The sequence below is a fragment of the Pezoporus wallicus genome, unplaced genomic scaffold, assembly GCF_028554395.1.
Source record: "Pezoporus wallicus isolate ANWC-B61680 ecotype Strahan unplaced genomic scaffold, APGP_CSIRO_Pwel_v1 scaffold_14062, whole genome shotgun sequence".
NCBI classification, from domain to species: Eukaryota; Metazoa; Chordata; class Aves; order Psittaciformes; family Psittacidae; genus Pezoporus; species Pezoporus wallicus.
Window position 1 is genome coordinate 39518 of NW_026640917.1, and position 14011 is coordinate 53528.

Here is a 14011-nt window from a genome sequence, read left to right on the forward strand (position 1 = left end):
CAGGTTCTCCTCTCCTTGATTCATCAGCTCAAGCCCTGGCTGCTTCTGCTTACAGCTCTGGGAGCTGCTGGTTCTCATTCGGAGATGGAAGAGCAGCAATCTTGTCCCCAGCCAATCCGAGCAGAATTGCAGGAGTGGAGCGCAGAGCATGGTGGCAATAACCCCCCAAAAGTCATAGAATCACAGAATCAACTGGGTTAGAAAAGACCTTTCAGATCATCAAGTCTCCATCAGGAAGTGTAGTGGTAATGGGTTCGAACTTAAACAGGGGGAGTTCAGGTTACATATAAGGAAGAAGTTCTTTACTGTGAGGGTGCTGAGGCGCTGGCACAGGGTGCCCAGAGAAGTGGTAAATGCTCCATCCCTGGCAGTGCATGGAGCCAGGTTTGACAGAGCCTTGGGCAGCATGGTCTGGTGTGAGGTGTCCCTGCCCATGGCAGGGTTGGAACTGGATGATCTTAAGGTCCTTTCCAACCCAAACCATTCTATGATTCTATAACCATTCCCAGCCCTGCCAAGGCCACCCCTGACCCATGACACTGAGGCCTCGTCTCCACGGGGTGTGAACACTTGCAGGGACGGTGGCTGCAGCCCTGCCCTGGGCAGCCTGTTCCAATGCCTGAGCACCCTCTGGGGCAGGAATTGTTCCTCAGCTCCATCTAAACCTGCCCTGGTGCAGGGACACATCCCCTCCACCAGCAGGCTTTTTCCCTTACTTGAAGGAATTAACCCCTAGCACCGGTCACACAGAGGAGACCACCTGCACCCGGTCTGGGCTCGGTGCCCTTCTCCCTCCCCACTAGCAGCCGCCTGGCCCCTCTCCTGCTCTGCTGTGTCCAGTGGTGACAAATCACTCCTCCGGCCCTTTTCTTCTTGGAGACATTCAAGGTTTTCTTCACGCTGCTCTGCTCAGCTGGATGTGCCCTTTTCAGTCCCTTTCATGGGTCAGGGTCATGCTAATCCTCAGTGATTTGCTCCATCTTCCCTGTCCTCACATGTACCATGTCCAGAATATGAACTCGGTGAAGAAACTCCCCCAGGCCCTGTCTTTTACTGCTCTGCTGAGTCCAGCACATGGGGTCTTGCTTTTTTTGGCTGCTTACTTTTGCTCTATGTCTTCTGAGTGGGATGGGAGCTGCTATGTTGAAAGAGAAGACAAATTATGCTGATATGCAGTGGTGGTAGAGCTGATTCATAAGACGGGTGGATCTACAAGGTCTAATTTGGGATGGAAGATAGCTGATGAATCCTCTAGTAAGAATAATAATAATTCTAATAAGAAGACTTGGGTAACTAACTTTTCTTTGACAAACACCTACCAGTGCTGAATGCTGTTGACCTGTCCATCCAAGCACTTGGTTTCTGCAGGACAGAGAAATGTCACGGTTAGGAAACAGGATTTAAAGAGGAAATGATTTAATAAAAAAAATGGCTTAAAATTTCATAGAATCAGACTGGTTTGTGTTGGAAGGCACCTTAAAGCTCATCAACTCCCAGCCTCCTGGCACATCTGCCCAGAGAGGCTGCCCCATCCCTGGCAGTGTTCAAGGCCAGGTTGGACACAGGGGCTTGGAGCAAGCTGCTCCAGTGGAAGGGGTCCCTGCCCGTGGCAGGGGTTGGAGCTGGATGAGCTTTAAGGTCCCTTCCAGCCCAAACCATTCCATATTAGTGACAACCTGATCCTTTGCTCACAAAGACCCAGATGTAAAGATGCTGGTGCTGTATATCAGGGGCTGCTGCACCCACCCGGCAGGCTACGAAGGGATGTGCTTTGTAGGGAACAGCATCTCTGCTCAGATCCCACGAGCCTGGGGGGCACATCCACATTAGCCAGTGGCTGGTGACACTGAGCCACGCTGTCCCTGCTTTGCCTCAGCAGCTTTCCATGGACAACACCGCCTCACTCAGCACCATCCCTTCCCATAATGAACCTCACAGAGGCTTCACCCAAGCCCTTGCATTCGCTGGAAGCCCCCAAATGCATCTCATCAGTGCAACTGAGAGGAGGGCTGGATGAAGCAGCATCAGTGGTGCATTACAGCTTAAGCAAACACCCAAGGAAGTGTTGTCTCATTGCTCTCCCCATATGACAAAAACTACCAAAGCTTTATTAAACTATAGGAGTAGCAATAATCCATCACACCACTGCTATTGTTAATCCTGGGTAATTGTTTCCATAATTAAAAGCCACATTGTCTCTTGTCTCTCTAATATGATTTATCAGATCGGGAACACCCTTGCATGAATGATGCATGGCTGGTGGGAGGGCATCTGCCTCGGGGCTGCTTCATCTAAGAGCAACACTTGGTGCCTGCCTTCAATGTCTGCTGTTCCCTCACCGTCCCCATCCCTCATGTGCACTTCAGGCTGTTCAACCCTGGGATGAAACCCCCATCCCTGAGAGACCTCTTTGCTGCCTGGACATCAGAAACCAGGTGGTTTTGATCCTTTGTGGCTCTGATCTGCAAGTGAGCTACAGCCAAGAACAAAACTAGCTCATGAGTGAGGCCAGCAAAAGAGAAGCCACCTACTTCCCTGGAACAGCAGGAGGGCTGGGTTTGGTGTCAGCAGATCAGGCTCCTGCCTCTGCTATGAGCTGCATTACAAACTTACAACAAGGTGCGAGGACCTGACCTTTGCTGGTCTTCAGACTCCCCTTTCCTGCTAGAGACCCTGGAGCTGACGAGGGGCCTGGCTGGAACATGCAGTAGAAGGTGCAATCCAGGGTGTTTCCTTAGCTGTACAGAGCTGTTCTGGGCATCAAATTCCCTTGCCTGCAGGCTCCTCCTGAGAAAGCATTTTGGTGATAAAGCCACGAGCTGCTAAGGTGTCTGGAAGAGTCATTGAGGTCCAGGGAGTCCCTCCTCCATGCTTTGCAAGAGCATCAGCCAGGGGCAGGTACCTGCAGCCCCTGGTAGCAGCGAGTGGGACACAGCAACCAAGATGAGACAAGCAGAGCAGAAGTCCACTGGGACCACCTCAAGAGGACAAGTCACTCACTGCAGGCACAGAAGCACCTAGCTACTGGTGGGGTCCCTGAGGGAGTAGGGGAGGTCAGAGCAAGGATGGGATAGGGGGTGGTCTACCCTCCAGCCCTGCTGGTACCCAGAACTGAAGCTCCAAGTGCCCCTTCATGCAGACAGATCCAGGGCACTCTGCAAAAGAGACTCAATGCAATCCTTGGGTCCTCTCTGCACCCATACCCAGAGCCACCTCTAGAGCATAGGCACCAGCTCGCTGGCAGACCTCACCCTCCTTTACCTCCATGGGGCTGGGATGGAAGCTGTCCTTGGCTCTCATCCTTCCTGTCACCTCCCGTTTCCCTAAGCCAGTATCTGGCAGCATCTTAAATGAAATACGAATAAATACAGCGAGTTTTGGGGAGTGCACGGATGAAGCTAATTGGACCTGAAAATTACTCTCCTTTCTCGTGTGAGTCACACACCTAATGTATGTGCATATTAATGCCTGCAGCACACTCTCCTTCCCAGCTTTGTTGTCGGGAGCTTTCACTGGGGATTTAGCTCAAAAGACACACAGGAAGGCTGCTGCAGGAGAGGTGCAACTCGTTTCCAGCTCAGCTGAACACAGCCGTTAGCAGGGGGAGGCCTGGCCTGCTGGATCTCATGATTTTTCCACCACTTTACTCACAGTGGGACATGCAATAAGAATCCAAGCCTCAGCTCTCCATCTCCTAGCTGGTTACCAGCCCAACTGTGGCATCTGGTAAAGCACCAGTTTCTCCACGCCACCCAACTGTGACCAGCAGCTTGGCTCCGGCTCAAGGGACTGCAATAAAGGCAGCAGCACAGAAATTGGCTCAAGGCCCTTGGAAAACTTCACCATTCAGACTACAAATGAGCCAAAAATATCTGTCCTGGAAACAGTGCACCTCCTTGGTGCTGGCCAGGAGCGCTCTGCCACTGGGGTGATGATAACTGCTCCCAGTTACACACTTGGATGCAGCCCCTCTTAAAACATGGGGGCTGTGTGCCCAGCTCAGGGCTTAAACGTTGCTTAGCCGGTCTGAGGCATCTTTGCATTCAGATAAACCATCAGAATTAGAGGCCAGCCCTGATGGAAAGCCCTTTATTGACAACTACAAACCCTCACAGGGCAACTCGAGGCAGGCAGCCTGGCTGGGTTTTACTGTGCACATGCCTAGGCAAAGCAGAGCACATCACCAGCCCTGCCTCCAAGCCCCTGTGTGCACTTAGGAACCACACCATCCCCTCAGAGAGGTCACAAATTAATTCCCCAGTCACCCAGGACCTGGCTGGACGTAATGATCTAAAAGGTCTTTTCCAGCCTAGTTGATTCAATGCTAAGCAGGTATGGGGAGAGTCGTTTGCCTCAGGACCATGCAGATGTGCAGCTCCAACAGCAACTGTAAAACCCACTGGGTTTAGGGCAGCTACAGCACTTCCACCCTGGCTGCCTGCATCGCAGAGGAGAGCCAGATCCTCAACACAGGCCACTGGCGCTACCTGGAGCTTGTACTGAGCTCCCCACAGGGACACATCAGAAACCCTCCCTCATTCCTGCATGAGGATAAAGGCAGGATTATTGCTGTGAGCTGCTAACAGTTGCAGGCAGGAGTCTCACATGGATGACAGCACCAAGCAGTCATCTCCCGCACAGCTGAGGGCTTGCAGCTGCTGTGACACAGTAGGAGGCTGAGCAGGATGGGCAGGAGCACCCCAAATTCCCCCTCTGCCTGTGAAGAAGGAGGCTGCAGGTCATGATTGCTCCCGATGCTTTGTGGGATCTGCCTGCCTCTCCCATTGCAAGGGATACTGGTTTTGCTGAGACAGAGGTGGGACCACACCAGGCACAGCACCACAGCCCAGCATCTCCAGGGGGTCACAAGCTCATGCGTTGTTATTCACACAGTGGAGTCCCTTAGAGGAGTCACTGCTGGGCTGGAAAAGGCAGGGGATTAAGGTGAGGTGATGCTCAGTGCCTGCCCCTTGCTGCTGCACTTGTGTGAATAACCAGTTCTAGAGGACCAGGAGATGGAACAGGAAAGAGAAGCCCGATGAGAACAGCTCAGATTCATATATTCCCAAGAGGAAAAATATTTGTAACAAAAATTACAACCCATAAAGATGATTTTGCTGGAAATAAAGCAGTTGTGTGCCTGTGTATGAACGCCTCCTGTCATCTGCAAAGTTATACTTCACATTTAACATCATCATTGCAGGATGCCAGGGCAGAGGCACCACAGCCCAGCACGTCCCCCCCTCCACAGCCCCCAGGCTCGTGAGGAACAAGGCAGTCACCCCTAAAGGACAAACAGGACAATTTTCCTTGGGAGGAAAGTGCAAAATGCTCCTTCCAGCCCCGCAGCAAGGTTGGAATGGGGTTTCTGACCCTCTCCATTACCAGCTTTGAGCAGCTGACAGCAACAGCAGTTGTTGGGAAGCTGCTCCTCGGGAAGCGATTGCTTCTCTGCCCATCAGCCCCCTCACCCCTGGCAATTCCATTTCTCCATCCTAATTAGGCTCCATCCAGGGCACAGAGCCAGCAGCCCGAGGAGGAGCTGATGTTAATGAGTGCCAGTCCCAGGGGAGCACCCATCACCCCGTATCCCTGCCCATCCCGCACCACCCAACACCCATGCTCCCAATGACAGACCCAAGGTAACTGGCCCCAGGCTCCTAATTGGATTTGCTCATGCTAATTATGATCATTTTTGCCTCAATTAAGCCATTTGTTTCCCACGCAATGCCCTCGTCATAGATCTAGTGTAGAGCCTTTTGCAGGCAGCTTGGTCCATGTGTCCCCTGGGGGACCCCGACCGTAGGGGTCACCTTCACCTACCCCTTCAGGCTCCCTCCAGGGCCACATTTACGTATTCATCCCCCTACCACTGCATTAACTCCTCAATTTCTGCCCCTTTCCCCATCCTCTTCTATCACAGCACCTGGCTTGCTCTTTGATGGCCCTTGCCAAGGAGAAAACTGGCCCTGGTGTCCACCCGCTGAGCCACAGGGACCACATAAACCCCATGGTTATGGGTCGGCTCAGCTCGCATGGTTCCCACCACCCCAACCCCACTGATCTGCAGGAGGAGGCAGGGTCACGGCCTGGAAAAAGCAATCATTGGATATTTCCAGGGTGTGCAAGGGTGGAGAGAGGGAGCCTGCTCCTCACCACAACCCTCCCCTACAGCTCAGTGCCTGCTCCTCACCACAACCCTCCCCTACAGCTCAGGGCCTGCTCCTCACCGTGGCCACCCCTCTGCCTGGCTCCTGGCACTGAGAAGATGCTCAGGAGGCCTTAGCAGACTCTTGCCTTTTGGCAGGGCACTCTCCCATCCTTCCCTGCAGGGGTAAAAAGGGACCAAGTCCTCAAGAAGCATCAGGTTCTGTAATACCACATCCTGGTGAACACTCTGGCTGTTGCACCACTGACCCAGCCAAATAGCCTTTAGCCACAAGGCTGCGTTTCTGGGATGTACAATGCTCATCACACTGCAAGTAGACAAAGCCCACGTGCAAGCAGGTATTTCATGCAGCTCACTCACAGCCCTGTAGCACCCATTACCTACCCCCAGCAGTGGGGGCACCCAGCAGGCCACCAGCAGCCACTGTCACATTCAGGCACCTTCCACAGCCACCTCCCTCCAGTCTGAGCCATCACACACAGCCAGCAGCTCCCTCCTCTTCACCCCACCTCCTCAACAATACAAACAGGCACCACTTACTTGGGCTGGATGCAGGATGACGACCTTGGGACTAAGCAGCTCTACAGCAAGGTCTCACTCCACCAAGTCATTTACTTCCCCCCATGACTCATCTTGAGGATGTGTCTTCTTCCTAAATCGGGGCTTAAGATGTGGGAAGCTCTGGGCATGCCCCCCATTGCAGCCAGGTGTGCACAGAATTCGTTTGCAGGTGAGCTCAGAGCACCAGATTTAGTGCGAGTTGCTTCCTCACTACATTTTAAGGCATAATCATTCTGCAGCCTGCCACCCAGACAGTGAACAAAGACTCCTCTTTATCTCCATATCCAGTGCTACTAAAGCTCAGGAGCAAGCAGGAAAAGCCTGCATAGATTTCAGAAAGAGCCCTTACCTAGCTACATGTCACTAAAGGATGTTTTATTAATCTCTGCTTTACAAAGTACTGGCTGCAGAGAATGGGAGAGCTATCAAACACAACCAAGGAGCAACCGAACTGATGCAGAGCCCAGTATAATACCCAGGAGTTGCAGCATCAGCTGCTTTACCAATCTTCAGACAAAAACCTTGCTCTTATTCAGCAGTAATGACACCACTGCTATTGTGGCAGCAGATGATGCCAGGTAAGACGCATACCTGCATTTAAAGAGATACCGCCATGGGGAAGGCTGTTGAGCAGCTTTATGACTATGTAAGCTTCATTATTCAGGACTGTTCTGTACACTGATGATGCACAAATAACTGGTGTAACCTGGGAGAAAAATGTCTTTGCCTAGGCAGAGGCATGTTCCACTGAAGCAGAGGTACAAGGAGCCTGCACCAATGCTCTGGCCAGAGCTACATGGAGAGAATCAGCTTTAGAGTGTCAGGAAAAGGTTTAAGGGCTGCAGCTGGAGGAGAGGGGTCTTGACCCAGCCACTTGGTTAGGGTACCCGTATTTCTTCCTTTAAATGGCTCACTGTTGGCCAGAGGAGCCCTGCACACAGTCACTGCAGCCCAGCAGGAAGGGCTGCACAGAGCACAATGTGCCCCAGAGCTGCTTTTAACAGAAGAAACAATCTTTAATTAGAAAGATATTAGCATCCCTGATCACAGCGGGGCCTGGGCAGGAGGACACCTCCATCCTCATTACTGCCCTGCCTTTAAACTCCATGGGATTTATGCTTTTTAACTCCCACTCTTTCTTGCAGCCCACATGTATTGGGAAACATAAGAACACCACCTCAGGGCATCTCAACACCTCCTTCCTTGCAGCTTAAACTTCCTCAGAGGCTTTGCCCATGGCAGGGGACGTGCACAGACATTACTAAGCTGGCAGGCAGCAGTGGCTACCCACTGCCATGTTCGGAGCAGAGCTGGCCTGGCCCAGCCAGGTTAAACCTGCCCCAAACCTCAGCTTGTTCAGTCCAACATCCCTGCTGCAGGATGCCACAGTTATTTTTAACACTTAGAGAATCATTAGTGCAAGCTGATACACACAGGCTCATACAGCTCAAGGCAGTTGTGTGTCAGGCACAGCCTCCAGGCATGCCCCAAGCGACAGCACCAAACACCCCAAGCTGTTCCCATTTTTACACTCACATTTGGAGGAGTTACTGCTCTTAGCAGCCTCAGATACTGTGACTTGTTCCAGGCAATGTATCACGTGCTGGTGAAGTTCAAGTCACCCCAGGTTGCATTCAGGCACTTTCCAATCCCAACCTGACTCTCCAGACACCAAATTGCTGTTTGCTCAGGTCTGTAGGACCAAGAGAGGGAGAAGGCTGCATGGGGAAACGCTCAACCAAAAAGCCTCTAAATGCTCACTGAGCAGCTGGGACTCCTCATGAAATCAGCTGGTTTGCCCCAAGGGTACAGACTTGCTACCCCTATATTTCTTGGGGATGTCATGCATGTGGAAGGAGGCTCTGAGACACCTATCCCATGCCTCTGCAGCCACCTGGGGACCAGTCAGCCTGGCCACCCATGCTTAGGAGCATGGACACCCAGCTCCTTTCAGCCTGAGCCTCACCTCCACACCCCTCTCCTTCCCATTCCCAAAGTCATCACCTCCCAGGAGCCACAAAGGGCCTCTCCCCAAGAGGGAGCAGAGAGAAAGGTCCTGCTGGCAGCTCCCGACAGCACTATGTCCATGCTATCTGGTGCGCAAGCAGAACCTGCCAGCTCCAGGTACTGACAGCCGATTGCATCCCAGTTAGCATGAAAAATAAGGCAATTTTATTGTAGAGTTCAAAAAACACCAACATAACATTTCACAGTCTTACTTCAGGACGCAGCTGCCCAGAGAACCAGGCACTTGCAGCCACAGCAGAAGTCCAGGTCCATGGATCAGATTTCCTGCTTCTCCTGGAAAACACAGCAGATTTCACCCATCACACTGGCCAGCCACCACTGACAGAGTACAAACCAACCCACTGAGCAGCTCTCCTCACCCTCCATTTCCCTGCAAGCCAGGGATGCCGAGCACGAGCTTCATAGGAATTAGGAGGGTATTCACCAGTGCTTTGACAACAGATGGGTCTTGAGCAGTAAAGGACCCCACGAGAAGTTGCTAATGATGAAGACTTTCCCATCAATCCTCTCCATTTTAAAGTGCAAGAAGATGCCTGGGCCAGTGGGTCATGAAGGGCTCATGCTGACCGGCTGGGAGCGCCTGCAGTTCAGAAGTGGCCACCCAGGGTCCCAGCACAAGATGCTCAACTGACATTTGGCGGTCCCATCACACAGCATTGCACATGCCCAGCACCATCTCAATGACATATGGGGATTCTCTCTTCACACAGAGAAGAGCTAGAGCCCCTACAACCCTTTCCTAGCTCACTTGGCAGCAAAGGGAATGGAGAACTGTTTCACAATGGCTCATATCCCAGGGACATCCCTCCAGGCTGAAACACTTCCGAGCTCATGTCCTCTCCTGCCACACACTAAAATAGGATGGGTGGGATTATGGCTCAGCACAGAGGAATCCTTACCCCATAGTGTGACAAACTGCTGCTGTCATCATCATCTGCATCAGCTTCCTGCTCACTGCCATCCCCACTGCTCACATCTGCTTGTGGCTTCTGGGTATTACCATTGCCACTATCAACAGTTGGAGCATCTTCTTCGCTGTTGGACACAGCTGGATCCTCTGGTCCTGGCTCTGTGCCTGCAGCTGGCAGCTCTGGGGTATCATTAACATGGGTGGGTTTTATGTTCTCCACCTGCAGAGACAGGGGCACAGTCATGCTGCAGCTCTGCAGAAGGGCAGCACAAAACCCATGAGTGATCTCATGAAACTCAGATGAGTCTAAGCAAACCCAGACACCTTCTCCTTCTGCAGACAAGGGAGCAACGACTGAAGTACATCCTTAAAGCCCATTGTTAGTCTACAGCCATGGAGCAGGTACACTCACCTGGAGATCCAATGACTCCTTCAGCATAACAATCCCATCCTGCTCTTCAAACTCCAGGTCTGCCTCAGTGTCATTCTGGGTCTCATACTCATCACTATCTGTTTCTACATCCGAGGGCTGGGGAGGAAAGAAGTAGCCTGAGGAAGGACACACTGGCCCCATTCCGAATAATGCTGGTAGCCACAGCCAAATAGCCAAGGATGGCAGAGATGCTGCTTTGCAGGGACATCAGCCAAAAGGCTGTGGGTACCCCAGTCATCCCATACCTTTCAAACACTGAAGATGCTCCAGTGTTCTTTGGACACCTGCAGCCCTCAAAGGATGCACAGTAAAGGAAGCCTCTTTAGAGCTCCCTGCACAGGATCCCCTGCAGACCCATGCAGTGACATTCCCAGTCTACCAGCAGCTAAACACAATCATCACCAAATTGCTCAGCCCCCGAGGAAGAAACCTGCTCAGCAGCCAGGAACTCTTACCTTGTATGTGAGATCATCAGAGTCATCTTCTAGCAGGTCCCTTTCCAGTTCCACCAACAAGGACTCCTCCTCCTCCCGATCTAGGTCATCCCGCTTCCTCTTGCTTGCTTTGTTAGAGTTGATCAGGGCTTCTTGGATCTCTGCAGGGATTCATAGCAGGCACAGTCATAATACACCCAGAACAAACGTACATCTGCATGCTTCCCAGCTTTCTACCCAGCACAGATGCCCCAGTCCCAGTGTGTTCCCACAGCACACATGGCCCTGTGTGCTTCTTAACTGCAAAGCCTTCAGGTGTCGCAGAAGGGCACAGCTCTTACCTTTGGGCACATTGCTCTGGCCCCAGCCCACTGGCTGGTAGCCCAGGATGCTCTGGATCCTGGTGGGGATGATGGAGAGGACAAAGCACATCAGTCTCCCCCGGCGCTTCCTGACAAGTCTTCTGGGCCTGGGAGACTGCAAGGGGTAGACCTTGCTGATAATGGTCTCCACAGGGACCACAAATCCAATCCAGGCCGATGCTTTCCGAAGGATCTTCAGCTGCAGACAAGAGGTACATTGGGGCATGAGACCTCCCGGCTATTTGAGGTCCTCAATAAGGCTTTTAAACCCTGCTTCGACCCAGGATGGAGCTGAGATGGGACCAGCTTCAGCCAGGTAAACCAGGACCAGTTCGGTTATACCTTGTCTGCCCAAAGACCTCACACCTCTCCTGGCCCAGAGAAAGAGAAAAATGCAAGTGCTGCAACAACCATTAGCAAAAGGGGAGCAAGGCAACCCCAAACCAGGCAGAGGAGAAAAGCTGGGATGGGGGGGGGGGGGAAGCAGAGACCAAGCAGGCACTGAGCACAGGGAAAAGACTGAAAGAAGAGAGAATGTCCAGCAGAGAAACCAAAGGAGCTGCCAGTCTCAAGGTTTTATCAGCCCTCCCCTGGGCTCCAAACTCCTCCAGCAAGAGGAGCACCACCTACCAGGTACTTGACTGAACTCAGCTGAAGGAGCTGGTGCAGGAACCTGCTGGAGAAGGAGTGGGGCTCACTGCAGGCAACTGGCCCCCCCTAAACAGAGAGAGAGAAAGTCGGGCATCCTCTATGGCACCTCTGACAGGGCCCCCAGCAGAAACAGCCCCTTTGGTACCTGAAGGATCTGTACCTGCTCTGGGCTGGTGCATGGCCTTCCTTGCTGCTCCATGAAGCCCAAAAGTCCACACTAGGCAAGCAACCTGGCTTAGCCCAGGCTGCAGCCCTCAAGCTATTTGTAGCTACTGCCCAGCTGCTTCTCATTGCCCTGATGAGCTGCCGACCTCCCGAATCAGTGGGGCAGCTCCACACCTTCCCATATGGGACACCCACTTCCCTGTTCCTTCCACCTGAGCAGGGCGTTGTGGCGGAGGGGACCCTGCAGAGATGGGCACCTGTATCCAGCACCTGCAGATCTTGCTGGTAGCCCTGCCACTGGCCATGCATTTCGGGGCCAGACGTGAGCCCCTTTGGAGCTGGGATGCTTGCATGTGCCAGGGTCCCTCTCCCAGCCTGTCCATTGCAGGCAGGACCTCTGCTTTCAGGACACAGCAGCTTTCCTGAAATAGTTACTCCACAGGGCACATTTGCCGACTGCTCCTAACCAGCTGTGATAAAGGCAGTGCCACTTTATTGGCTGTGCTCTCAGAAATTGCTTTTTGCTGTTATTGAGAAGCAGGACCTGCAATGCCAGACTTGAAGCGCTCATCGTCAGCAATCTTTTGGGGCTAATGAAGCAGAGCCTCCTGCATAGGCAACGTTGGGCTGCTGCCACGTTCACTCTCAAAGCTCTTAATTCCCAATGAGGATCAATCCCCAAGGGGTGGGACTGGCAGGGCTGGTTCCAGTCCAGGGCAGGCAGCAAAGACAGGGGGACAACGGAGTCACTGATGTCCGTGCAATGAGACCACATGGAGCAGGCAGCAGTCAGGGTTTGCATCGGGGCCATTAGGGAGTTTATTAACTCAGTTTGACTTCCATCACTGCCGGGCTGGATGTGTGACCTGTGCCACATCCTGCTCCAGTGAGGGGGCTTGGTTTCCCCCAGCTCTTCAGTCCAGCTCAGCCATAAGCTCTTTGCTGGAGCTGCCACTCACAAGGAGGCTTTGCCCGGTGTGGCTGAGCACCTCCCAGCAGCAAGGGTGAGCAAGAAGCAAGACAAAGGGCCCCTGAGTCCCTGCTCTCCTCCAGTGATGCTGATGGAAGCACTGGTACCCAGAGGACTTCAGTGTTGGCGTGAAAGGAGGGGTGGGAGCTTTTTATAGTGCAAATCCCAGACTTCTCCAGGCATAAATGTGCCCCCTGCTGAGCTCATGTCATGGATATTCACAGCTCTTTTTCCAGCCCAGGAGAATGTGGCAGCCAGAGCTTCTAGAAAGGGAGCTGGGATTGTTTGCTATGTGACAGGAAATCAGCTCAACAGTTATTATCAGGAGTGCTGGCATTAAGGAGCGAGTCAGGGACTGAGGCTTTTGACAAGTTAAATTGATCTCCAGCTCCTGAGGGCATCATCTCTGTTCAGCACTTAGGGCTGAGAGGGCAGATTGAGTTACCAGAGATTAATAAATGAGCAGTTATCAGTTACTTGACTTGTGATAGCTGAACATGTTCATGCTCCAAGCTGACAGGCAAATGTGCATTAAGCCATGCTTCTGCAAACCTCTCTCCTTTTTCTTTTGATGCTTAAGCTACTACACGGCTCTGCCTAACTGCCTCATCGTCTTCCAAGGAAAGCATGGGGACAAATCCTCAACGGCTGCTGACTGAAATGGTGAGCCTGCTGTATTTAGCAATTAAACCTGAAGGTTGGGAGCCACGACTCCTGGGTTTTCATTCTCTGCTTGGTGACCTTCCTGAGCTCCTGGGAACCTTTCTGTGCCCCTCACTTTGTCTACAAAACAGGCAGAAATCAGCTTTGCTTCACAGGGGGATTGCAGGGCTTCATTCATCCTCGTTCACAAGACATACCCGATGCCCTTGGCAGGATTTCCCAAGGGAAGAAACATTATATGTTATTATGACAGCCTGCCATGGTAGAAGACTCATTTCCTCTGGATGTGCCAGCGTGGGGATTATCAGCCCGGACAGAATCACGGGTTAAAGGTTTGTTTAAAATGCCTGTGGTGGGAATTGCAGCGTGACTGAGTTAGGAAGGAAGCATCAGTGCCCTGCCACACAGCAAAGGTGCTCTGTGGTCAGACTGTGCCCCTCTGCCGTAGTTCTGCTGGCTGCCAGCTTACAGCTCAAGGCCTCCCCTCAGCCTGCAAGGTGAGAAGGACAATATCTCCCACTGGAGCAACGTGCCTCTGAGATTGACAGGGCGTCCTTTCCCTGCAACCCCGCAGCAGGCAGCGAGCACGGTACAATGGGAGACATCAGTGATGTGGCAAGAGAAAACAGTCATTACCAGCAGCTGATTATTCTGCCCAGGCCTGG

At 52.5% G+C, this 14011-nt stretch overlaps 1 protein-coding gene across 2 annotated transcripts; it reads right to left on the minus strand.

The window, feature by feature from the left end:
* Positions 1 to 8879: 8879 nt before the first annotated feature.
* On the minus strand, positions 8880 to 13728 carry LOC130605610 (uncharacterized). Of its 2 annotated transcripts, none has more exons than XM_057421227.1 (7): positions 13462 to 13728; positions 11528 to 11614; positions 10877 to 11096; positions 10557 to 10696; positions 10081 to 10197; positions 9658 to 9888; positions 8880 to 9031 (listed from the first exon to the last, which is right to left on the minus strand). In XM_057421227.1, exons 1-7 carry the CDS (start codon positions 13522 to 13524, stop codon positions 9014 to 9016), a joined length of 876 nt encoding a protein of 291 aa, XP_057277210.1. In that variant the 5' UTR covers positions 13525 to 13728; the 3' UTR covers positions 8880 to 9013. The 2 variants fall into 2 exon arrangements, with proteins under 2 accessions (XP_057277210.1, XP_057277211.1); XM_057421228.1 differs by lacking the exon at positions 13462 to 13728 and adding an exon at positions 11694 to 11753.
* Positions 13729 to 14011: the final 283 nt, after the last annotated feature.